Below are 27,602 nucleotides of genomic sequence, written 5' to 3' on the forward strand. Positions count from 1 at the left end.
CTGCCATACTAAAGAATCCCTTAAACTTTTAGACCGTCCTATCTTTAATACATAATTAGGTAATTAACAAAAACTAAAACAATATCAACATGAATCATTGATTGTACACATTTATGTTCAATAACAAATCTTTGTAAACTTACAAAATAACCTTAATTGCAGGATGAATTCGAAGCAACCACAACTCAGTGTACACCGAGGCTGCCTGGTCAGGCCAAAGCCTGCTGACTGCTGAGCAAACTAGAGGGAAAGAAAAAAAAAATTCCTGAGCTGCTGCTCTGCTGAGCTAGCTGAGTGCAAAGCAAAGCCAAGCAAGCAAGCAAATAAATGCATCATCTCCATTGAGTCAAGTTAGCTAGCAGTAGCAGTTAGCGGCATGTCAAAATTATTATTTTGTGTAGGCCTATTTGTGTTGCAGTTGCAGTTCCATTTGCTGTTCAAATAGTGGTGACAGTGGCGTGAAGTGTTCTAACCAAAACTTTAAAAAGTGTTTATCTCAATAGGAATTTAATCATTTACCTCAAATAATGGTTTCTATCCAGACGTTACTTGATAAATTCTGGGACCCAGACATTTGGTTACCACCAAACATTACATGGGCGGATCTACAATCAAGCGATCAAATTGAATACACACACCATAAAGATCTGTTATACCCAATACCAATGGCGTTACTTGTTTTTGTCATCAGATATTGCTTTGAAAAGTAAGTACCTATATTTGAAATTTTAAATGTGCTACCGATCCCCGGCAGGCCTAGGCTACTGGTATTTATTTATTTGATTTATACATGCCAACGGCTAAGCTAAGGCTAAGGTATGTGGTAAACAACTAGGCTTGGCTTTGGTACCGGTACTAAAATCTCTGGGGCAGAGACGGATTTATAGGCCTACATAACATATTTCACTCCTAGGCACTTTTCTCTTCAGACATCTGTCATAGTAATATGTCGTACCTAGGACCAAAAATGAGTTTTTGTCGGCTTGAGATAGTTTTTATAGGTCCATTGAAACTTACCAAGACGCTTCGAGAGTTCTTAATTCAATTTACATCAAACAAAAGAATGAACTTTCTCAAGATATTTAGTAATGACTAGAAAACAGCAACAAGGTGAGACTATTGTCAAATATGTGTCAAAACTGAAACTTTTGAGCCAAGATTGCGTTTTTGAAGCTGTTAATGCGATTCAATAGGTACAGGGATCACTACATTTGTGATGCTTTTATCAATGGCTTAGCCTCGTCATACATACGCCAGAGACTATTAGAAAATAAAACTTTAGACCTAGATGAAGCAGTGAAACAGTCTAGAGCTCTTAAAATGGCTCAAGCTCAAGTCGAGAGCTATCCAAAATCTATGTACGGAATGCAAACTTGTGCAACGAATGAATTGGCAAAGCAAGCTTGTCAGTACGAATTCCAACTACAAAAAAAGGAAGAAGCGACTGTGTCCGCTATTAAAAATGTTGATGGCAAGTGTTATTTTTGTGGGCATGACAGACACTCTAGAGATCGCTGTCCAGCCAGAGAAGCAAATTGTGGGAAATGTAACAAGACAGGGCATTATGCGAGAGTCTGTAAAAAAGTAATCCAACTCAACATTTTAAAGTAAAACAGAAGACGTCTAGTACATCAGCTGCACTAATAGCAACAACACATAATACATCTGCATTGAAGGACTCTACAGTTGAAGCTAGAGTGAATGGCCTGAAAGCAAATTGCTTAATAGACACCGGGAGTACATCAAGCTTTGTAAACTTGAAGTTTGTTCAGTTAAACAAAATTAAAATGTATAATGAAAGTATACAAGTATCACTAGCTGCTTCTAATATGAAATCAAACGTCCACGGGTTTGTTAAAATTAACCTAAATCTGTGGAATCACAATTACAACAATTTTAAGTTGACTGTTCTTGAAGATCTTTGTACTGACGTGCTTATCGGACACGATATCATGAAACTCCACTCAAATATACAGGTTTGGTTTGGAGGTGAGAAACCTCCTCTGTTGGTGTGCTCCTGTGCCAAAGTTGAACCACCCAAACTATTCTGCAATTTAACTCCAGATTGTAAGCCAATAGCCACAAAATCACGATGTTACTCATATGAAGATATGCAATGGGTCAATCCATATCAAGTGGTCCAAAAATAAATTAATTGGTTGCTTCAAGATTTTTAATTTTTTTCATATTTTTATCCTTGAAAGTATATATTATTAGAATTACAAAAATACAATTATTTTATTTTTGTACTGTATGGCGGCCATTTTTTTGTTACTCGAACGGCCGTTTTCAGCGATTTCAGAGCTCTGCGTAAAATTAAATATCTCTGGTTCTACTAATCCTAGAACGTTAAAATAAAAACCAATCTCTTCAGAAAGATCTGAACTTTAATATGGTAATGTATTGATGCACTTAAAACTAAATATATAGGTCTAATTACCTGTTTAAAGTTTTACGCAACGATGTTACGAATACCAATTTTAAACAATTTCTTTTTATATAAAGGCAATTGACTATGTGTTTGTTATTTTTTTATCTGATAGTTATAGGTGTGTACTCCAAATTCTCAAAGTTCCAAGTTTTGGACATGCATAGGGTTTTAAATAAAAATTGTCAAAATCTAAAAATTTTCAAAATTTCAAAAGTTTTATGCTTAATATTTTTGTTGGGCTTGAAAATAAAATTTTCAAATTTGGCTCAGATATAGTACTAAGTAAGAGTATTATGCTGTAATAATTTTATTTTGTGGACTCAACTGGTTTCAAAGTTATGAAACATTGAAAAGTACTAAATAAGTATTAGGCCTATAGCTGTAATAGCGTAGGAAGCATAATGTTATAGGCTATTATAACTCACTATCAATGTATTTTTTAACAATGTTATATTTTAATCATTTTTTAGTTGGCCTAGTGTGCCTAGTGTCCCTACTCTGGGGTAGCTCATAGGGAGGAGCATTGATGGGTCAACCATGGTTGTTCACTATCCATCTACCGATAACATCATTGTAGAAACATCGCTGTTATCAATGCTAAAACATTGATGTTTTTCCATTTTTTCTATACTGTCTCAGTTAAATTAACCTATAAGCATAAATTATTCTTCTAATTTGGTACAGTATCTAAATATATAAAAGGCAAAGCCCTCACTGACTGACTCACTCACTCACTCACTCACTCACTCACTCACTCACTCATCACTAATTCTCCCACTTCCCATTTACCTAGGAGGCTGAAATTCGGTACACCGATTCTTTGGGCATTAAATAGGAAAACTAAGTAGTTTTTATTCTGATCGGGCTTTCGGGCTCCGCCCCAGTGGCTCTGGAGTTTCCCATGTTAACCTTATGATTTTTCATATTTAAAAGGAATTTCTTAACAGCTGGTTCATTTAAACAAGTTGGTTCTGTTCTATGATGTTCAATAGCATTAAAGTTACAAGGATTACCAACAGGGTGCAGCACTATTATTTTTTTAAATTTATGACTACAGCCAATTTGCAACCAAAAGGTGAGTGAGCGTAGCGAACAAACTTCAACCTGGAAGCGAGTTAGCGTAACGAACGAGCTAACCTGAAGGCAAGTGAGCGGAGCGAACGAGTTCCAACCTTAGGTGAGTGAGCGTAGCGAACGAACTTCAACCAGGACGTGATTGAGCCATGCGAACGAGCTCACTTGTGAAGTTAAACGGGGCAAAGCCCACAGGTACAGCTAGTTGTTTATAAATCTCATTTTATAGCTCATCTTAGTGAGAAATGTGAAAGTTAAATTTGAGTACCGGTACCTACTAAAATTTAGACCTTAATTTAATACCAAAAGACCAAAGCTACCTTAGTAAACCAATATTTAGGCTATTCACAAATATGTTTGCTGCCTTTAGCAGAGTTAAACCTCTGGAGTCATTCAAATTATTTATTGAAAATAACATCAACAAAAGCAAACAAAGACAAACAACAAACCGTTTTCACTAAAAAAATAGATAGGTTGTACTCGGATATCTATAATGACACATAGACAATTTGATTCTGAGTTTGTTAAATATTACAATAATTTGTTTTACATTTGTGAGCTTTTTAGGGACTTATGTCCCTACAAGCCACTAGTATAATAGAATTATATTTTTCTTGAGTTACACTTGGCTTAAAATACCTTCATTTGTATGGTCGCCATTTCAGAATAAAGTATTAAAGTTTTAAAGTTATAAAGGATAGCATAGACCCAACCTTATCATTATGATAATCATCAGTTTGACAGGACGCTGTTGGCTGATAAAATCAAATTATTGACTTCCTGAATACACAACATATGTGACATACATATGTTGGCTCAATTCCAACCTAATTCCCAAATAGAACATGTAACTGACATAATTTAGCAGAATTCATACTTTTTTTTAAATATTACTAAAGAAAGGTTGGTTTAAAAGATTAAAATAAATCAATAAGTGGTTATACAACTAAATGAGGTTGTGGGTGCAAAAAATTTTTTTTCCTACAGTCACCCGACAAAGTTGGCTTCCTTGTACTGTTTATAGTACAGAAAGCTGCTAATTGCTGCATATTTATACTTTGCCGTACGGTTTATACTTTGCCGTACGGTTTATACTTTGCCGCACATCAGGATTCCAACGAAACAACACAAAACAGCGTGGTTCCATTATGCACGTAATCCGTGTACGCTTGGAAATAGATTGGCAACACTTAAAGATAATTATACTATGAGCAGCTGATTGACTATTATAACTACGATTTAACCTGTCATTTCGTGTTTATAGTTTCGGTATTTCTGAACTTTCTGGACTTTTCTTTTAAACGTTTTTAAAACCTTCCTTCGATCTTAATAAACAAGAAAATACCTTTTAAGCATTTTTTTTAGGCGCGGAAACCACTTCAAATTACAAAAACATACGGAACTATATTCTCAAAACGCGGAGCACATTTCTTGCCGAGGAAAAATAGCGGAGTGATATGGACCGCGGGTACTACTTTCTCTAGGGCACCATTCGTGTTGCCAGCTGAACCTAAAAACGTGTTGCATAGTGTTTGAAAGACTAATTATTTATATGCTTTATAGTGACTGTAGGAAAAATATAATGTGTAACACGAGTGAAAAAGGCCTTTGCTGCACTCGAGATCATTACACACTCGCCTGCGGCTCGTGCGTAAACATTGCTCTCGTGTGCAGCAAAGTGCCACTTTCACCACTAGTTACACAAATAACTATTACTATACGCAATCATTGTTTTGTGGTTTTCATGTTCCTATAAATGTCAGATTTTATGATCTGTTGTTTTTAATTGCTCACGATACGCCAATAATCTTAATGAATGATTTTGAAGAATTAGCATATAAAATCAAACCAATACAATTTAAACCTATTCAGAGAGATTTATAAAAAAAAACATTGTTTAAGAGGTAAGAGTAAAAGTTCCTGAATTTTTTTTAATAGAGACACCTAGCATGGTTACTAGTGGAGAACTTGCCATGCATCAATCAGTAGCCTTCCTGATTAGTGAAGCTTATCTAAGTAAATTTCAGTTTGTGAATGCGTAACACAATTGCCATTCTTAACAAAGTGTGTTTTTACGTGTATCTGGAAGTGTGTAATTTAGTTGTTTTATCCACTTGTGTCAAAAATGAAATCGAAACCTTAAAAAATAACTCAAGAGACTCAAGTTTAGATGTAACTTACCACAAAGAAGTAAGGTACAGAGGAAACACGCTGATATGGTATGACTGCACAGTTTTAACTGTAGTATATTATGCCGGAAATATGCTTGTGACGAGCAAGAAAGGGCCAGAGTGGCGAGCACTTGTGCGGGAATTCCTATCGCACAGGGTCTTCCTTAACCGTAGGTGTTGTAGTAAATGGGTGGGCAGTGTTAGAGTTTGACACCAGCAAATAGTGCTAGAGAACACTTAAGTGTACCATTGAATGTTTCCTCAGTACATTACTTCTCTGTAGATAGGCTATACACTTGAGTGTTGGGTTGACCAGTCAGGTCTGGTGGGCAACTTGAGAAGGTTTACCTTAGTGGGAGAGAGGCTCACCTAAAATAAACTATAAACGGCTCAGGGAAAGTTGCTCGAGGTAGAAGGAGGGGTTGTTATATTTTGACATGCATTTCAAATAAGGCAGTAGGTTAGTCCTAATTTTTACTTATCCTTATAACGTGTTTGTACCTGTCAAAAAAACTTGTTTGAAAAGAATTGGGGGTTTTGTGTTGTGCAATACACAGACAGATAATATCTGAATGCTGTATTTTATTGAAATAAAGTCACCTATCAATAAACATAAGGTTAACACAAGCTTAAAAAGCCAAGATATAAAACCAATGCAAAAGATAAAAATACCCCTGCCGCAGCAAACCTGCAGACTAAGCAAATTTCCATTTACCTGTCTGGATATCTACTAAAATAAATTTGGTACAAATTTCATCAAAACTAAAACTAATTATTTTTGCTCGATTTATCGCAATAACGGACACATATATATATTTATGAATTTAAAAGAGGGTGTTTTGGCCCCTAGGGACCTGAAAACAATAAAAGTAAATTGGTCCCGGGTCTAGGTCTTCGATGAAACCTACAGTAATAGCTTATTCCCTACATGAGAAATTTGCTAAAAAAAATAATATGTTTTTTCATTATTAAATAGGCTACCCACTGTGTTTTTTTTAGTCTTTCTGTGATTTAGTCTCACAGGTATACTTAAAAAAACACAAACGGTTTTTAATATTCAACACAAGCAAATCACAAGGTACTTTAGCTATTAAACTGGAAATGTGAACGTATACCAAGGAGGGTTACCATGGTCTATAATGAGTTTGGTGATTGATTGATTGGGTATTGTTGTGTGCATACAATAGATCTGAATAATTTTCTTGTAAAAATGAAGTTTATTGATCATTGATCTTTCTAGGCATTTGATCTTGTTCACTTGGCTGTGCGAATTGTATATTAGATACAAAGAAATATGTTTGGGCTTAGTTTTCTTGTGGTATACAAAAAACCTAATCTGGAATCCAATTTGAATCAAATTATTTCCTATATCCATATAATGAGTAAGCCTATAATTTTTCTCTGTATTTGCAAATTACTGCACTTTGATTATACTGTGTTTATAATCTGTTATTGCTTTGTAGATGTTTGTTTCATCATAGATTATATAGTTGAAGGTGTTGCTAAAACTACACACCTGCATTACAGGTCTACTGACACAGGTCACCAACAGGTCTTACTGGAGCTATTTATTACTTCAGTACTGTATACAATGTACATAACCATGAATATGGTTATAATCATACATGGTGTTTCGTAACTCTCTGCAGTAATCCAGTTTTAAATTTGAGAGTCCATCTTCTGGCATTCAAATTTAAGAATTATGCAGGAGGTTTGAAATTTTACTGGGAAAACCTGGTTTTAGTCTTTGGTCTCAGTCAAATCTTAAACGTCTTCTGAGGTCGCAGCAAAGTCAAGAAAATCTTTTGTGGTCCTGACAAATTGTCAACACCTCCTATCATGGTCCGGGCAAAATCTAAAACGTCTTCTGTGAACATCGTCTGCGCCGACGATTGGGTAAAATTGGGTACATCTTCCCAGCACAGGGGAGTAGTATGTTTAATCTCTCTGATATCCTACATGAGTTTATTTTAATTATTTTAACTATTAATTTTACTATAAAATACATCACTATGACGAAACACCTGTTCTTATGTATGAAATGTACTTTATAAAGAACGTATTGTGTAAATAAAATATGTCTTATGTCTTATGTCTAATCTACGTGTACGGTAAAACCGTTAACATCATCCATGGTCTTCATACCAATCGTCTCCCACGATCGCGATTCGCGAACCTTCACAAACGCTCTCCGGGTTCACAGAAATATTCGCTTGACTCGACTGAAACGGAGCTTGGCCTGATAAGTATTTTTGGTTTGTATTGGCCCGACCTTACCCGAAAATATCAGGGACCTGCAAACTCTTAGTAAAAAGGTACACTTGGTGACCGGAAATACCAGTCTGCCTGGAAATATGTGGGAATTTTTTTCCACAGTTTGAAACTAAAATAAAAACGGATGTTTTCAGATACTGCTTCATACCAATCGGTACAGCTTTGGGAATAAAGGGTAGCAAGCCCAAAAGAGCGGTGCACAATGAAATATTGGAGAGAGCGTTTAAGCAGAATCTGAAGATGAAACACAAAGACATCTCAGGGTTGGCCAAACAGCTGGACTGGACGGAGAGGCAGGTGGAGAGATGGCTGCGGCTGAGAAGAGCTCAGGATAAACCCTCCACAATAGTCAAGTTTACGGAGAACGGGTAATAACAATACTCAAATTGTATCTAAAAAAATTTTAAAAGACCATAAAATACAGAATTATACAATTTTTAGTTAGCTGCATTTTTAAACTTAGTAGGCCTAGATACAATTTTAAGACTTATTTGTTCTTTGTATTTTCTCTCTAAACTTACTTGTTTAGGAGCTTCATGATGCAGAATGTACATAGCAAGCCATGTTTTCTTAGGTGTAACACACTTTTTTTTTGTTGTGTAACACTGTACCTAACTTGTAAACATCGTATCATCGTAGCTTTAGACATAAAATTTCAAGTACAAACATTTTGAAATCACATTTACATTCTAAGACAATAATTAAATACAGTAGACTCCCTCTTATCCGGACACCTTTTAACCGGACATCGGTTTAACCGGACTACACTCGGCAGAAATGACATCTCTTTAACCGGACAATTTTTATCAGCACATTGACTTAACCGGACTACATCGGCAGGAAGTGGGCGGTACTGAAACGACTGTTCTTGTGGAAAAGATTTGAGACCAGTGATCACATGTCTAAATACAATGCTCTCCTAAATTTAAGTTGAATATCACAGTAAACGGTAAACAGTAAATGTTTTAACGAGTTTTTGTGGACGTCGGTTTAACCGGAAAAACCGTTACCCGGACTGGCCTCGGTCCCGAGGAGTCCGGATAAGAGGGAGTCTACTGTATAGGATTTTCATAAAAAATATTAAAATTAATGGCCATATTGAAAATTGGCGCCCCTTTTTTAAAACTCAAAACAATTCCAAAAAAATCTTAAAAAATAAAGAGGAGTAAAAAAGTAAACTGTTATACTAAATAAAAAATATATTGAAGTTGAAGTTAATTGTACATTATATGCTACATTGTTATAAGACTCATCGTCTTGCAGTCAGACTATAGAGATGTTGTTATTTACTTCACTAACCACCAATGAGTTAATAAGGTACATTTACTAGGCCTCAACATAGGCTCTCCAATATTATATTTTGTTTTGTTAAAAAAATACATTTTAAAACAAAGTTAAAAGTTATCTAAACAGCACATAAAAAGTTGTACTATTACTTAAAGATTAACTGTCTAGTCAAAGTCAATGTTAAGCTACTTCTTGAATATTTTAGCCTATGTTTGAATTTCTTGCGATTTTGACTATCCACGATCACTCACACTACTGTATGTTCAATTTTTTTAACAATTTCCTACAATTGGTACATAGATGTTTCAATGATTATCTACTAACATAGTTGCAACCTGTGCAGGTGGAGGTTCACATATTATGCATCTTCATTTTCATTCGGCCTGTACGTGTTGTGGGACAAACCTTGGCTGTGGGACACTGACTTGTGTTGGCACAACTATCCTCACCAGGTGACTAGTGTGAATATGTAGCTGGGTAGCTAAAGGTGAGTTGTCCAAGACGCGTCTGCTGCGTGCGTCACAGAGCGATGATCGCTGGGCAGTGATCGCTTTAAGGCCTGTTGTCCAAGAACGTGTCTATTCTGTTCAACAGTTGGTTGCTGACTGTGTTAAATTCTATTAGGCTGGTTTTATGCACCGCGACAGTTAGCTTTTACACTAAGGTACTGTCAATGGGATTTTGTAAATCTAAATTTTAAAGGCTTCAACCTAAACAATTCTAAAAAAAAAAAAAAAAAAAAGTGTACGTTTGTTTTTCCTTTAAAATTAAATTAAAATTAAAGCCATGCACTAGCATTCAATCAACGTGACAATGTTCACTTCACAGTAAAAATATAAACTTGAGAGCACAGGAAAACACAAGCACAACACTGCAATAGACGCAATAGATATTGGCCATCAACAATCCCGTCTGCTCCCAGGGCAGTGCCCTGCGTCTCAAACGTCAGAAGCTTCTTGGACAATGGGCCCATTGAAATCAATGCTTAGCAGTCTCTGAGTGTCCATCGCTAGCGTCTATTTCTCAGCGTCGGCTGACATTCTTGGGCAATGGCCCTTAGGTGGTTACATAGGCTTGGTTGCATGTTGATGTATTTTTCTAAGTAGCACTGTAAGATCATTTTAATATAATAATTGACCAACAAGTAATTTTGTTTACCATATTAAGAAAAATGTATTAAGTAATTTAGTGGCTTAATTTTCAAAGTTGTAGTGAAAAGAGGTTAACTCTAAAACCAACATAAAACTCAAAAGCACGTTAAGCCCCTCCCCCTCCTGCGTCCTACTCTGTGCATGAAATGAAAAAAATAAAAAATAATTTATTTACACAGGCAAAGTTAGGGCCACATGGCCCTTTCTTACACTTAACCTGAATTACTTACTTTACATGTTGATTGTTCATGTTATTATCTACTTTATCTTAAATCCAAAATTCCCTCCAGAAAAAGTGTCTTGCTCTTAATTTAAATCCTTAGACGATAAAGTATTTGTTTGTCGGTGGCTGAGTCGTAATGCCTGTGAAACCAATACAGCAATGTTGTAAATGCCAGTCCTGATGCTGCCACATAACATTAATGTATCAGTAGAGTTCATTCTTATACTGTACTAGCTGAACCCGGCAGACGTTGTCTTGCCTTTGACCACAGACCATATAATAGGTTTATTCCATTGTCTGTGCTTTGACTAAACTTATTTATAATCCCGCGGGCTTTGCCCCGTTTAACTTCTTAATTTTCAAGATGATCTCGTTCGCATGGCTCAATCACGTCCTGGTTGAAGTTCGTTCGCTACGCTCACTCACCTTTAGGTTGGAGCTCGTTCGCTGCGCTCACTTGCCTTCAGGTTAGCTCGTTCGCTACGCTCACTTGCCTTCAGGTTAGCTCGTTCGCTACGCTAACTCGCCTCCAGGTTGAAGTTCGTTCGCTACGCTCACTCACCTTTTGGTTGCAAATTAGCTGTTGTCATAAATGTAAAAGAAATAATAGTGCTGCACCCTGTTGGTAATCCTTGTAACTTTAATGCTATTGAACATCATAGAACAGAACCAACTTGTTTAATTGAAACAGCTGGTAAGATTCATTAATTCCATTTCTCATAAGGTTAACATGGGAAACTCCAGAGCACTGGGGCGGAGCCGATTGGACGGATCACGAAATTGATGGTGTATAAACCTATTCCATGACATTCTACACGTATGTACCAAGTTTCGTGGCAATCGGTTCAGCGGTGTCTGAGTTTATCACTGCCAAACAAACAAATATATATACAAACATCCTCTTTTATACTTATAGATTGGCTTACCTCTTGCTTTGCTTGACAAGTTCTACATCCAGCTGTATGATGCATCTGTGAACCGGCAAGAGGCCACTAACCTTATGAAAATAGAAAGATTTAAGAGTCCTTGGAGGCTAGCGGCCATCTTGGATGATTTCAAAAAGCTGATGAAGAGTTAAATTTATCATTTAAAAATAGTTTTTCAAACACCAAAGTGATTGTAGTGTAAATATCTAGTATACTGTGAGATTAGAAAATTTGTTTGTTTTTAATGTATTTCCAAGGGAGTCGATGGAAGCCAACGGCCATCCTGGCTTTGCCTGCCTTAAGAGCAATGTTAATTTTGTTATTTTCAAACAGCCGCTGAAGAGTTATTTACCACCCCAAAATATTTTTTCAAATACCAAAATGATTTTAATTTAAATATCTAGTATACTGTAAGATTTTACATTTGCTTTGTAGTTTTTAAATTTGTTTATGAGTTAGAACGTCTATGCTCCAAGGGCACTTAAGTGAAAATATATAAATAATATCAGGCCTCCAAGTCGTCCTACTTTTCCTACTTTTCCTACTTTTTAGTAGGAAAGTAGGAAAAGTCCTACTTTTTACACATTTGTCCTACTTTCCTACTTTTTTATAAAAATTATGTTGATTTTGCGATATTTTATTACACTTATTAATGTTTACTTATCAATATTTCCCAATGAGAAGTTTTTTCCTAAAAAATATGACTGACTGAGATAATTTTTTTATAAAACAATTTGTTAAATGATTTAAAATTTTAATTTATAAGTTCCAGTACCGGTAGTATCTGTATGGTTAATCTTATCAACATTGTTATTGGGTGAAAACATTTTTATTTTCAAAGACATGGCAATACTATTGTGATAGAAAATAAAAATTGTGATTATTATCAGTGCTTACTATTCTGACATGTCTTTTAGATTCCCCAATGAAGTAAACTGAGGGGAAATCAATGCTCCTGCGGAGCCCTGGGATACTAGTTCAAAAGTAGTTTACTTTAGCACTTATCGGTCCAGTGTTTCCCTGATTAGCCTAAACATGATTTTTTGACATAACTGTATTCAAAATAAATTAAGGCTTAAGTTTAAGTTTAAACGTCCAAGTTTCACTGGCTCAAATAGTTTTTACTCATTACAATTCAAACATTCCTACTACTTTTAAGATCGCTCTAATCTAACTAATTCAAAATACTTTTGGAACATATTTTTAGAATTTTATATTATATCTAGTTCCGTACTTTATAGGCCTACTGAAATAACTATTCATGCTTCTGTTTTCCACCCAAAAAAATTCATTTTACTTTTATATTAATTTTAGTTCTGAAATATTAAATAATATAAAAAAAAGAACAAATTTCTTATTTACAACACCATTTTAAACACAAATTAGGGTTAGTTAACGTTAGGGAAACATATTTATTTTTATCCTTTATTTAATGCTTCTTGTCCTAAATATTTTTTCGTGATGACTGTAGATAATGACTCCTTAACATTTTAATTTCTCTTGTGCGTTACTTCTGAATATTTGGTGTACAATCTCAGCTAAAACTATATCCGGCCTTTTAGTTGAAGATTTTTTAAATAAAAATAATTAATTATTGATTTTAATTTTAAAATTTATGTATAGAATTATTTTAGGTATGTTTTCAAATTGTCTGGACATATTTTGTGGACTTCTTTCTTGGGCTAAAGCCGGGTTTTCCTAGGCGCGGAAGCGGAGAGCGGACTCCACTTGTCTTAGGTAATTTAATGTTTCTGTTTTCCTAGAAGCGGAGCGGAACACCATGTTAATTTCTTTTCCGCTCTCCGCGTTCCTCTCTCCGCTCTCCGCTTCCGCGTCTAGGACCCAGCTTAAGACAAACATAAAATTCTATATAAGTATGGGTCTAAAATGCCTAGATTTTAATTTGTCGGTCTGTTTGTGATTTTTAAGAATTATTTTATATCTTGGGAATTTTTCAAGATAGAACTTTTAAAATGGATATAAATGTGTATTTTAGAAGGTGATAAGAGCTTGCAAAATTTTGATCCAATATCTCAAGCCGTTTCAATATGGCAGCCATTTAAAATATTTAATGCCAAATTTAATTTGAAACCGTAAATATTTAGAATATAGTTTCCTGGATCAAAAAGATAGAGAATTCAAATACAAATCAAATGAGACCTTGTTTTTTTAAAATCTGATGACAAACAACCAAATCAGTTTTTTTCTAAATTTGTTTACGCAACTTAATAGGACTACCCATACTGCTCTGAAAAATAACAAATAAGAATACAGTATGGTAGTGCTATTAAATTGCGTAACCGAATGTTGAAAAAAAACTTATTTATGGTTGTTTGTCATCCGATTTTACAAACAAGGTCTCATTTGATTTGGATTTGAATTCTCTATCTTTTTGATCCTGGAAACCATTTTCTAAATATTTACGGTTTTCATGAAATTTGGCATTAAAGATTTTAAATGACTGCCATATTGAAACGGCTTGAGATATTGGATCGAAACTTTGCAAGCTCTTGTCACCTTCTAAAATACACATTTATAACCATTTTAAAAGTTCTATCTTGAAAAATGCCCAAGATATAAAATAATTTTTAAATGTCACAAACAGACCGACCAACAAAAATTTAGGCATTTTAGACCCATGCATACTTATATGGAATTTTATGTTTGTCTTAGCCCCAGAAACAAGTCCACAAAATATGTCCAGACAATTTGGAAACACCCTGTATATTTATATACACTATTATATTTGATAAACTATTGTGTATGCTAGTATTATTTGGTTTTTAATATATATTGTATCAGCAAAAAAGTTCGATTTGTATGTAAAATTAAGTCCTACTTTTCAGTAAAAAGTCCTACTTTTTGCTGAAAAAGTCCTACTTTTCCTACTTTTTTGAGGTCAAAAACCACTTGGGGGCCTGAAATAAGTATGCCTACTAATTTAATTTATACAATCTTTAAAATATATTTAATATGTTAAGGTGATTCTACACTCATCCTCAATTTATTTCTGGGTAAAATACCCCCAGTAGGTAAAATCTTTATCTTAATTGGTGGTATTGTTAAATCGTCAAGACAAACGTATCATTACTGAGGTATTAGGTTGAAGTAGTTTTTCCTCTACGTATGTAGCAATTTTAACAGTTTTTATCACAAAAGGCACTTCCTCTGTATTTGTTTGTTTACCAAGTCTGCTGATAGTGCCACTTAGAACACATGATAGAAGTTTGCTGTCTTATTACGTATCAATATCAATACGTTTACCTTTGGTTATACTATATTTCTGTCCTCGTATATTTTGTCTTTTTTATGTTGTGTTTTAAGCTTTTACCCTTTCAATTTTGTGCATTCACATTTTAACATTTCCCATATAGGGAATAAGCTATTACCGTAGGTCTATTCCATTTTTTAAGCTCTACAAAATGGTTTGGAAAGAAATATAAACCCCTGTTCCCATGGTCCGAACATGCTGGTTCACGAACTCGTTTGAATAAATGTAGGTTTACACGTTTATACCGAATTTCATCAAAATCAAATCATTTTTGCTCGAGGTATCGTGCTAACGGACATTGGTTGAAATTCAGTATAAACGTGTAACCTACATTTATTCGAACGAGTTCGTGAACCAGCATGATCGGACCATGGGAACGGGGGTTTATATTTCTTTCCAAACCATTTTGTAGAGCTTAAAAAAAGGAATAATTAAGTATATTAAAGCGCTGTTGTATGCCTAACGTTTACGGAGAAAATTAAAAAAAAGTGTAACTGTTGTAGTTTATAACAGTTTATACTTGTTTATGGATATATGTTGATAAAATTTGGCTACTTTATTTATTTCATCCTATACTATTGACGTTTGGTCAAAAACACTTTTTACCTTCCCCGTAGCAGCAAACCTAAGTAATCGTTAAATCTAATGATGTTATTTAAATTGGGAATAAATATCTCTTAAACATTTTAGTTAAAATGTAATCAGACAAGTTGAAATTCGCTTTGTCTGCAGGTTTGCTGCGGTGGGGGTATTTATATGTCTTATGGTCTAACAATCAATAGAGGAGCATCCAACAAAAATTCTGGCTATATTTAAACAAAAAAATAACTGTAAAAGATACATTTTTCAGCCTGCACTTAGACTGTCTACGGTCAATATATTCTACTAGCCTATTCTAGAAATGTTTAATGTGTGTTTGGAATCAAAAACAAAATTTGGAAATTAGAAAACATGTTCATTCATGTAATACAAGAAATAATAATAATATTAATTCATCAAAACATAATTTAACTTCTATGAAAAAAAACCTACATGGGATATTTTATTTTTAAAACCATTTTCCCAACAAATGGACCAGTAAAATAAAACAAAATAATGTCATTAAAGTCATTAAGCTAGTAAGAATCATGTGCTGCAAAATAGTTATCCATTTAATGAGTTTTTTCCATTATAAAGAAGTAAAATATTTAGATGCTCTGCAAAAGAAAACCACATGCAATTTTTTTTTATCAGTATATAAAATAACTTAACACATTAACACAACTGGGAAATCCCTAACTGATTTAGAAATGTCTGCTAAATCAGAATAAAAAGTCTGAATCGGTTTTTAGTAAAACTAATTATTTCATTCTTTCCAAAACAAAAAGAGACAAAAATGATACAAGTATAAAGTTAGATATAGCCTAGATAAAAATTCCATTGCTCAAGTTAAAACTTCAAAATTATTGGGTTTGATAATAGATGAGGATTTAAGCTGGAATAAACATGTTGAGTATTTAATAAAACTAGTTAACCGCCCGTGCTCCGCCACGGGAATATTGTCAGGAAAAAAAAAATAATAATTAACAAATACTGTTTCTCTTTGTATTTTATTTAGGGGTTGTTTAATTTTTTAGGCCTACATGAAATAGAACTGATAGTTTGCATGTATAAACTATTTTATGTTAATCAATATCAAACCGATATATTATTTTAACCAAATGAATGTTTTATATTAATTCGCGTTTCATTTGAAAAATAAATAGTATACGAACTGGGCAATGCTGATAACCTAATAAGCAGCCATTTATGCTATTTAGATAATTTTTTTTAAGTATATTCCTATATTCGTCATTTTTTTTTCATTAAATTTGTTGTATGGAATAAAGATATTCACTTAGCCTACATGTAAATCACGCATCAGCAGTTGGTCGCATTTCACGAATCTTTGACCCATACTGTGAGTAAAAGCTGTGTTTACGTCGTATATATAAAGTTGTGCATACTTTGATCAATGTTAGAGGGTATTAACGGTCCAATTTGATGGAAAAGGAGTAGTGGATTTTAAAACTATATAGACTACCACTACCAGAAAGATGTTGATTCAAGTGAGACTTAGAACTGGCCATTACAAATGCAGATTTGTATTATATTTTACTCAAATAGTTTTTTGTCTCTTTTGACCCTTAATACTTTTTTTATAGTCGCTGTTGATAAGATTTTCCATAAACTCAAAATGTTGATAAGGAGTTCATTTTACTCTCCCCCTTGTGACAACATAAGGAAAAAATATTTGTGTCCCAGTTAGTCTGTTCTGACTCAAAATTCATAGCTTTGCAGTACTGACAAATCCAATCCAACGACCCCAATTCAAACAATTGGTATTTTTTAGAAGGGACTTCCAGAGCACATTTAACACCATCACTGCTCTTTACCTTTTTAGTTCATTGGTTCTCTGCATGTTTTTTTTCGTTCTGTATGTCTCTTTACGCCCGGTTAATGATTACCTTTTATTTTTCTTTTTGTACTTTTCACATCCTGGGGTGAATGATAAAGTTTTATAGCGCTATAATGACCCGAGTCAACATTGCCATTAAACATCAAGTCAGATACTTCTTCGCCAGAACCGAAATCGTAAGTCACAGTTTCTCAAGCAACTTCCCTGTGTAGGCCTACTCGAAAAAATATGGTTAGGGTATAGTTCACTGATAAATTGTAGTTCCAAATATCAAAGCGTACTCGCCATCTCGAGAAGGTAAAATTTGGACGTCGAACACTGATCTTGAGTAAGATTAATCACTTACGATTTAAAATGTTTGTATGTTTACCAATCATTAGCAATTATCTGTACAACTTACAAGCGGATTTCCCTATGATTGTTCTGGTGGCTATAGAGAATAAATTATATTGATCAAAACAATAAGTTTCCGTCCCCTACTATGGGTATTATTTCACATTCCATACTCAAACTTAAACTCAATTACCACTTTCCTTCAGATCACTTTGCAGGAAAACTAAAACATTTCAAAAATAAGTTAACAAATACACTTTCCTTGATGAAAATCGTGTGTTTATAAACAGAAACTCCAAGTTTAATAATTGCATACTGAAAGTGAGGTTATAAAAATAATAACAAATGTCTGAAAAACATTAAACAGCTGACGAATAATTTATAAACTGTGTATTATATTCTTCGATAAGAATTGTATTGACTCGACCTTTAAAGGGCTGTTAGGTCGTAGCCCTTAGAAAAAACGTAAATTGTAAGGAAGTTCGGCAAATCTTCACACTATCCCCTTTAATTTGAGACATAAATCTTGTAGATCGGTCCAGTAATTACTGAGAAAACAGTGTTACAACTGTGTATTAAATATATAGATAACTAAATTCTGGTATATTCGTCCTAAGAACAATGTCATATCTCTGTGAATCGGTCCTTAAAATGATATATCGTGCTCATATTGAATCACATATTAACTATGGAATTAGTATTTATGGTGGGACAAAGAAAAAGAATTTAAAAAATATTTTGGAAATACAAAAACAAGCAATCACATTATTACATAAATTAAATATGACCAGTCTGTCAAATCTTATTTTAAAGGGAAGTGCATTTTTACAGTTCACACCTTATATATTTTTTAAACAATTAAATATTGATGAGACTCAAGAATTACATGTGCATAATCATAATACAAGGGGTAAAAATTATTTAGTTAAAGAACAACCAAGACTTGAACTTTAAAAAAATAAACCTTATTAAATTGGAAACAATTTTTTTAGAAAACTTCCTATCTTTTTAAAAAAAGAAAATCCAAATCTATGGAAAAACTGAAGGCATTCTTACTTGACCTAGCCCCTTACAGTGTAGAAGATTTTAGTAATTTCAATTTTAAATTATGTATAGCAATTTGTAATTTGTTTAACTGTTTCTTATTGCTAATTTAGGTAGTAAGTAACAATAATAGACACTATTCATGTATAAAACTTTGTGCTGTGTAAATAAAGACTTTTTGAATCTTGAAAATGCAAATGTAAAAAATTAACTGTTAGTCTGTTGTACGTTTTTATCCAATATAAATATAGATTATTGATTCTGATTCTGATACAGTTTTGACATTGGTGTTGGTGTTTTTCTCTGTTGACCAGGGTGTCAGTAGAGGAGTGTGGTGGTATTACATGACCTCAGCTGCATTCTACTGGTCACTCATGGGCTCTCAGTTCTTTGATGTCAAGAGGAAGGACTTCTGGCAGATGTTCGCTCATCACGTCCTAACTTTGTTCTTGCTGGCTCTGTCTTGGGTCTGCAACTTTCACAGGATCGGCAGTTTGACAATTTTGCTTCATGACTTTGCCGATATTTTTCTAGAGGTTGGTAAATGCATGCACGCTTTACATTACAAGTTTTTACTGACGAGAACATTGCAGGAAAACATCTCTTACATATGAAAATGTCAAATATATCAGGTCGTCCACCGACCTAGTAAACCGGGAATTATATGTGATTTTTTTGAACCGGGAAAAACCAGGAATGATGTGTACATTTGGTATTTATTTTCAATTTATCGCGATCATGCATGACGACGATGACGTTTCCGTAACCCTGGGAGACGATGATGTCCACACTGACACCAAATGCTTGGATCGATCAAAAATCTCATGCTTGCACACCTCTAGTATTAATTTATAATGTTCACACAGTTATCTTTTCCTTACAGTTTCTTAGGTGAGTATCACTCCAATGTGGTGTTAGAGATAGACTCAGACTCCCAAAACAAGCATATTGTATTACTCTACAAGTCAATTACAGTCCCTTTTTTTGCACAGAGGAATGTTTTAGTAATATTGCAAAAGATATAGGGCCTATATTGATTACTTACCTCAGTGACACAGTAATACCTCTGTAAAACAGTAATAGATCTTTTTGGACAGTTTTACCATGTTTTCAATCTTTATTTATTTTTTGTATACAAATATTCAGCTTGATTTCTGACATAAAACCCTATGCTCAGACTCTAATTGAAGGCTCAGCACAACAATGTTGCAACTTACAAGTGACAAGCAATAATATTTTCATCTCAAAATGTATCAAATTTTCTGGCACCAATGCCAACACAACCAGTTTCCCATGCATTTAACCGCTTGTCAGTGCTGCCAACCTGTGAATATTTAAAAACCAGATACCCCACGCAGTAAAGAATGTAATTTGCATCATTGTTCTAAAAATATTTTTCAAATTCACATTGTGCAATATGTTCAGGGTGTATACCAACCGGGAGAACCGGGAAATAACCTTGAATTTAAAGGGACCTGGAAAAAACCGGGGAAAAGCCGGGATTTTTGGACCGATTCCGGGATTTTAATTTTTGCCCCAGTAGAAGATTGTAGTCGTAAAATGTGTCTTGCCGCGATTGCGGGCGACGACGATGACGTTTTCGTGACCGCGGGAGACGACGATGACGTTTCCGTGACCGCGGGAGACGACGATGACGTTGACACGGCCGCGGGAAATATTCATGATTTTACCGACATCGCGGGCGACGACGATGACGTTTCTCGATAACTGCGAGAGGCAATGATGATGTCTACACGGCCGCAGAAGATTTTCGTCATTTGCCGTGACCGCGAAAGACGACGATGATGATTTCTACACGGCCGCGTGATATCCTCGTGATTTTGCCGTGATTGCGGCCGACGACGATTACGTTTCCGTGACCGTGGGAAACGATGATGTTTACACTGCCGCGGGAAATATTCATGATTTTGCCGAGATCGCGGACGACAACGATGACGTTTCCGTGACCGCGGGAGACGACGATGATGTAGACACGGCCGCAGGAAATATTCATTATTTTACCGAGATCGCGGACGACGACGATGACGTTTCCGTGACTGTGGGAAGCAATGATGATGTCTACACGGCCGCACGAAATATTCATGATTTGCCGTGACCGCGAAAGACGACGATGATTATGTCTACACGGCCACAGATGTTCATGATTTTGCCGCGATCGCGGACGACGACGATGACGTTTACGTGACCACGGGATTAACGATAATGTTTACACTGCCGCGGGAAATATTCATGATTTTGCCGAGATCGCGGACAACAACGATGACGTTTCCGTGACTGCGGGAAGCAATGATGATCTCTATACGGCCGCAGGAAATATTCATGATTTTACCGAGATCGCGGACGACGACGATGATGACGTTTCCGTGACTGCGGGAGGCAATGATGATGTCTACACGGCCGCGGAAGATATTCGTGTTTTGCCGTGACCGCGAAAGACGACGATATGGTTATGTCTACACGGCCACAGATGTTCATGATTTTACCGCGATCGCGGACGACGACGATGACGTTTACGTGACCACGGGATCAACGATGATGTTTGCACTGCCGCGGGAAATATTCATGATTTTGCCGAGATCGCAGACGACAACGATGACGTTCCCGTGACCGCGGGAGTCAATGACGGTGTCTACACGTCCTCGGAACATTTTCCTTATTCTGCCGTGATCGCGGACGATGATAATGACTTTTACGTGACCACGGGATCAACGATGATGTTTGCACTGCCGCGGGAAATATTCATGATTTTGCCGAGATCGTAGACGACAACGATGACGTTCCCGTGACCGCGGGAGTCAATGACGGTGTCTACACGTCCTCGGAACATTTTCCTTATTCTGCCGTGATCGCGGACGATGATAATGACTTTTACGTGACCGCGGGAGTCAATGATGATGTCCACACGGCCGCGGAAGATTTTCGTGATTTTGCCGCGATCGCGGATGACGATGATTACGTTTCCGTGATCGCGAGAGACGGCGATAATGTATACATACCGCGGGAGATGTCCAGGATTTTTCTATGATAACGTAAGACTGTGATGACGTTTACGTCACTGTGGGAAGCGACCACATGACCGCAGGAAAAAATTCAGGATTTTGCTGCTATCGAGAGAGACGATGTTTCCGGTAGCCTTAAGTAATGCTGATAATAAAAATTATTACTATAATAAGGATTATTATTTTTTCAACACTAGCTCACTGGACTTTGAAACAAATTTGATGTGTATTGTATACTTTAAGCTGCAAGTCTTAAATTGATTATAGTTTAAGTGGAACCAAACAGATACGCGGGAACCTGGAAAAACTTTGAAAAACCAGGAAAAAACCTGGAAAAAACCTGGAATTTCACTTTAATAAAATAGTATACACCCTGATGTTGTTTGGTGGAAATCACAGTTAATTATTGGTCCACTAAGAGTTGTAATTGTGTTTTCTCAAGCAGGACGCTTTCACAACTATTTATGAAGTCTATTTTATCATTTATAGTATGTACATGATGTCTGTAAAATATTCCTCGGTTTCCTTCAACAATATGTGCATTGAATTATTATTTGTGGCTAATATTAGTTTTAAACCTTATTTTACAGTTTGCAAAAATGGCTAAATATGCGAAGTACCAAAAGTTGTGTGATACAGTCTTTGCCATATTTACCATCTCATGGCTTGTGACAAGAACTGGTATCTTTCCATTTATACTAATATATAGGTATGTATATGACTTTTAAGTTACTTTATATATTATTTTTTAATTAGAATGCTTAAGTTCGAATCCATTATGATTTATTATATTGTAAAATCGGGTCTGCGGAATTGGCTAACTTTGGAACTCGCTAACCCCATGTTAAACGCCCTATCTTCAAAATTGGTCGATGAGAGGAACTCGCTAACTTGTTCGGTTTCGGGATTGGCTAACTCCAGAACCCACTAACCCACTAGCGAATTCCGTCCTCGTACGGAAGTCGCTAACTCTGTCCCTCGGCAGAACTCGCTAACTCCCAATCAGAAGCCTCGCGCGCCGTCCAATGGGAGCCAAGCACGAAGATTTTTGGCCAGTGTTGCCGAAAGTGTAGTACCTATGATCGTATCGGTACAACAATGTCGTATCCTACGAATAATTAGGAGTAAGAGCAACGTAGTCAATAAAATAAATATATTTAGAAGTATGTTTAATATTATTCTTATGATTAGGGTGGAAAATGCATTATAGTCTTACCATATACTAACCAACACAAGTAAACTTTACATCCATTGTAAACTTTGAAGCTCGTTTTTCGTGTCTAGTCAATGTCCGGTGACACTGATCGCTAGTGTCGACGAAATTGTGTTCCAATTATTTTATAGTTAACTTCATGATTTGTTCTTTACTTTTTTTGTTATATAACTAGGAGATGTGTTATTAGTTATGATTAGTACGTTTTATTTGGTTAAACGAGGTTTTAAATACACGACCTCTAAAGACAGTGCACCGGACAGAAATAACAATAAAACTGTCTTCAGCTGATCCATAAGGATGAGAAATGTACTAATATAAGGAAGTAGGCCTATGTTTTATACATGGTTTTCTTACTTAAATAGTAGTTTACTAGAGGACCCATGCTGCTCCGCAGCTTCAAAGTAAATATAATATCCGAGAAATAATCAAATTTATGATTTTTTATTGAGTAATTCAGTATCTTGAGCGTAACTCATTCAAACGATCAACAGATACCTCAAATTATAGCCTATTATATTATTTACTGATTATTTTGAGTCTAAAACATAAAAACATGAACAATACTGGAGCTATTGTTTTCATAGAAAAAAAACCTTATGAAAAAAAAATCTTTTAAAACTTTTAAAATAAGTTTTTTTTTAGAAAATTTTAAAAAGTCTAGCAGCCGACGCTAACATTCTACACTAGCTTTTGGTATAATACAATTTTCTTCCATAGCTATGATCTCTAAGGGTGTATGACTGATTTATGATTATGAGTGGTTTGCTTGGTTGGTTGCAGCACTACTGTTAGAGGGCCTATCATAGTCCATAGCTATGATCTCTAAGGGTGTATGACTGATTTATGATTATGAGTGGTTTGCTTGGTTGTTTGCAGCACTACTGTTAGAGGGCCTATCATAGTCAACACGCCGATGTTTCCTGCCTACTACATTTTCAACGGTCTGCTGTTTTTCCTCCTTGGACTTCATCTATTCTGGACCTATTTAATTTTGAAACTAGCAAAATCTGCTCTTTCAGCAGGACAGGTTTGTAAATTATTGTTCTCAACTTTGTATTACAGGCAGATCATGGTCTAGAGTGTGTAATCGTCAGTACTATGTCAATATTGAATTTAAAGCCTTTAAAACTAGCAAGCAGGCCAGTGAATTACTTTTAACTTAAATTGATTTTTTACTGTGAAGATTTATATCAAATTAAATTTAAATTCTGAATTAGTAATCGCTAACACGGCAATAATAATTTATTTTACCAGTATAATTTTCAGACTTCAAAGGTTTGTCTAAAACTTTATTTGACTATTTCAAATTTTAGAGTAAAGCTATGGGAGTAACTTGACTAATTTACAGGGTGTCCACTGTCCAGTCAACCTGGAAACAGGTACATCTGGGAATTGTACACAAATTTTGATGACCGGAAAAAATCTGTGAATTGTATGTACATTTTGCAAGGAACCGGGAAATTTGTGTTTTTGAATAATTGTTGAAAAAACACCCGAAATCACCAATTTTTCTTGTTTTGCGGCATTAAAAATCGCGATTACGGGAAACTATCATGAATCATGGACGTTGCCGCGATCGTAATAGAAACAATCACACCCGTTGCCGAAATAGCGAGAAATTGATCATACATTTTGCTGCGATTGCAAGATGAAAACAGAATATGTGGCCTCAATCGCAAAAAGTAATGGCAGATGTTATGATAAAAAATCGCTGGATCAATCAATTTTTTAACAATAGATAACAATATATTTTGTTGCAATCACGGGAAATCATCACATTGTGATTGTGGTATATAAGCTATTACTGCGATTGAGATATAATTTAAGATGTTGACATGGTCGCCAGGAAGATTACCGGATTTTGTCGGGATCTTAAAAAACCACCACGTGTGTTGCCGTGAACGTGGTTCTGCAATTCTGACGTTTCTATGATTGGAAGTAATGATGTCGGTCATTGCTGTGATCACGGGAAATCATCACAGACGCTGCCGCGACCCCTGGAAATCATTAAAAAAATGTTCTGCGGTCGCAATATATAATCATGGCTGTCTGACATTATTACTGTTGTTGCTGTGATCGCAGGAAATCATCATGGACCATGTTCAAGTACCAGAAATTATTACAAATTTTGCCGCGATTAAAAGATATGGTCACTAATGTGATTGGGATCGTGGGAAATTATCGCTGAATTCTCCACGATCACGTATGATGCTCACAGTGTTGTCGTTGCAGCATCAACAGTTGAGAACATATTGTCAATGTTAGTACCTGCAGTATTTTTGAAAGTCAAGTAAATTAACATAAAAACCGATTTTTACAGAAATATCTCTGTTGTATTTTATGACATTCAAACTTGTGTTCTTAGATTGTCATTAAAATCCAAATTATTTTATTTATAAGAATGCAAACATTAGAGAACGATAGCATAGTACAAGGTGAAACATGTATGTTTTTGTTCTCAGATAGTTATCTGTAAACTGATCCGTCAGTTTAATTCTTATACTTGATGTCACCATAAATTTTTTTTAAAGATTTTTGGTGGTTCTTTTTTGTGCCAGTATCCAATTAAAAGGATGTATACATGCTAGTTTTTATTGTTTTGCACCATTCTTTTTTTAATAACCCTGTACTTGTTAGCAGTTTAAATCGGACAATCTATATTTAGTCAATATTGCAGTTCAGAATACGTTGGTTAGTTTAACTGGCCCCCGTATGGTTCCTTGGTTTTGATGTTTTGCCAGAAACATGAGATGGCGTTGGTCAGTAGAATGCTTCCACATTTTGGTTATGGAACCAGGGAGTTGTTTCAAAGTCCACAAGACAACTCCTGTGCTGAGGTAAAAGTCAAATGGGCCCCAAAAACTTTGGTTTTCAGTTTTGAGATGTGTTTTCTCAACATCATTTTATCTGAAAGCAAATTTTAAAACTTCCACTGGACGTTGTTTTTTAAGATACAGTTGTGTTATTAACCTTTAAGATTTGTTTTACTATGCTTGTTTAGTGGCAGCTTTACATTGTCCAAGAATGTTTCATCATCAGATAGCAAAAAAAAGTTTATTAGATTTCATGACTACGTTTAAAAACACTGCTATACCTTAGCTTCTGCTTGCATGTCATTTTTTGTTCTCCCAGTTTATTGAAAAAACAAAATTTTTCCCCATAATATTTTTATAAATAGGTGTAAGGAAGAATAATGTGTCTGTTGTTAATAATATATGGTGATTATGAAAAAAAAATTATTGCTGAGAAACTTACTAACAATCCATGACCCATTAGCATTTTGTGAAACTAATATTTTTTGTTTGGAATTTGTATATTTGATGATTGTGTTTAGTAAACTTTGCAATTTAATACGTGTTACGAAGCTAAAAAATATTATGCACTGTGATTGTAGATCATTTTTGAAATTCTTTAAAATTTTGAACACATTCAACCTGTTTTCTGTTAAAGATGTTTCATTATATAAATGAGATACCCAAACAACCCCAAATTGTCAATGTGTTCTTAAGTTTATTAAATTTATTCATGACTTCCATTAACTCGTACAACTCTGACCCACAATCTGGTTACTAAGGGTTTACTTTTCCTTGTGTTCTCAATAAAGTAATTTATTCTTTATTGATTTTTTTACTATTCAAACTCTTACTGATTCCTCAGTTTTCATTAAGTTCCATTTTATTTTAGATCATCTATGTCCAATATACAAATATTTGGGAATAATAAGTTTCATTCAGTAGTTCTCGGCTGTATTGCAGATGGAAGGTGATATCCGGAGTTCCTCCAGTGATTTCTCTGATACTTCAGCCAACTCAGCACTTGTTTCCGGTGACATCAACTCTACACCTTCACCCAAGAAATCACCACTTAAGTGAATCAGGTAACATAAAGCAGTTATAGTTGTTAAGAGCATTGTGATGTATTTTATATGAAAACTCCAATTTTCAATGCACCAATTGTTTCACTTTTAATTTTTAACTAGCCAACCCGTGCGAAGCATTAGTACTGAATCCTTGTCAAATCCCACTTTTTACACAATCCCACTCTGTACACAACATACAGTTAATAGTGCATCGTTGAACTCTACTTCTAGATTTATTTTACAAGAACTTGTCTCTTTGCAGCTGTTTATGCCGGTGCTGACTGCCAAGCTGCCCTTTCACAGCTGCATCACGCTACACTTGCGTTCTCGTCTTTTATCTCTAACTCTATTGTTATTCAGATTTGTTTTTGTAATTTGTATAACTCTAATTATAACTTATGTATAAAGTTGTGTAAATTGTCCAACTGTGTATCTTTTTTCACTTCACCATGTCATGATTTCTCAAAATGTATAGTTATTTTATTATACTCGGCATAACAATAACACATGATAACAAAGAGGAAAAAGAAACTCAAAATAGATTAATTGTAGTTTGAGCAACCTACTGGTCCCTAGTCAATTTGTTTAAGTCAAAAACTCTGTAAAAAAATACCAAAATAAAAATCAACTACTCGATTATTCTTCCAGTACTACTATATGGATCGGAAATATGGGCGCTAACAAAAGAATGGTGAAAGAAACTTATTATTTTTGAAAACAAGATTCTGAGAAAATATATGGACAGATTCAAGATGAAGAAGGCTGGAGAATTAAGAAGAAAAGAGAATTGACAGATGTGTATCACCATCCAGATGTAGTAGCAAGGATAACAAGCAGGGGATTGAGATGGGCTGGACATGTGTGGAGGAGAGAGAACTTATCATT

At 35.0% G+C, this 27,602-nt stretch overlaps 1 protein-coding gene across 1 annotated transcript; it reads left to right on the plus strand.

Moving 5' to 3' along the window:
- The first annotated feature begins 316 nt into the window (after nucleotides 1-316).
- Nucleotides 317-27,142, plus strand: LOC128989688 (ceramide synthase 6-like). The gene is made up of 8 exons (XM_054411684.1): nucleotides 317-706; nucleotides 8,085-8,318; nucleotides 9,581-9,689; nucleotides 18,937-19,158; nucleotides 22,233-22,351; nucleotides 23,735-23,885; nucleotides 26,614-26,735; nucleotides 26,980-27,142. The coding sequence occupies exons 1-7, from the start codon at nucleotides 528-530 to the stop codon at nucleotides 26,728-26,730; spliced, it is 1,131 nt and encodes a 376-aa protein (XP_054267659.1). The 5' UTR covers nucleotides 317-527; the 3' UTR covers nucleotides 26,731-26,735; nucleotides 26,980-27,142.
- The last annotated feature ends 460 nt before the right edge of the window (nucleotides 27,143-27,602 follow it).

Source organism: Macrosteles quadrilineatus, unplaced genomic scaffold (genome assembly GCF_028750875.1).
Source record: "Macrosteles quadrilineatus isolate MER2022 unplaced genomic scaffold, UCM_ALF_1.0 Scaffold_3__2_contigs__length_128488019, whole genome shotgun sequence".
NCBI lineage: Eukaryota > Metazoa > Arthropoda > Insecta > Hemiptera > Cicadellidae > Macrosteles > Macrosteles quadrilineatus.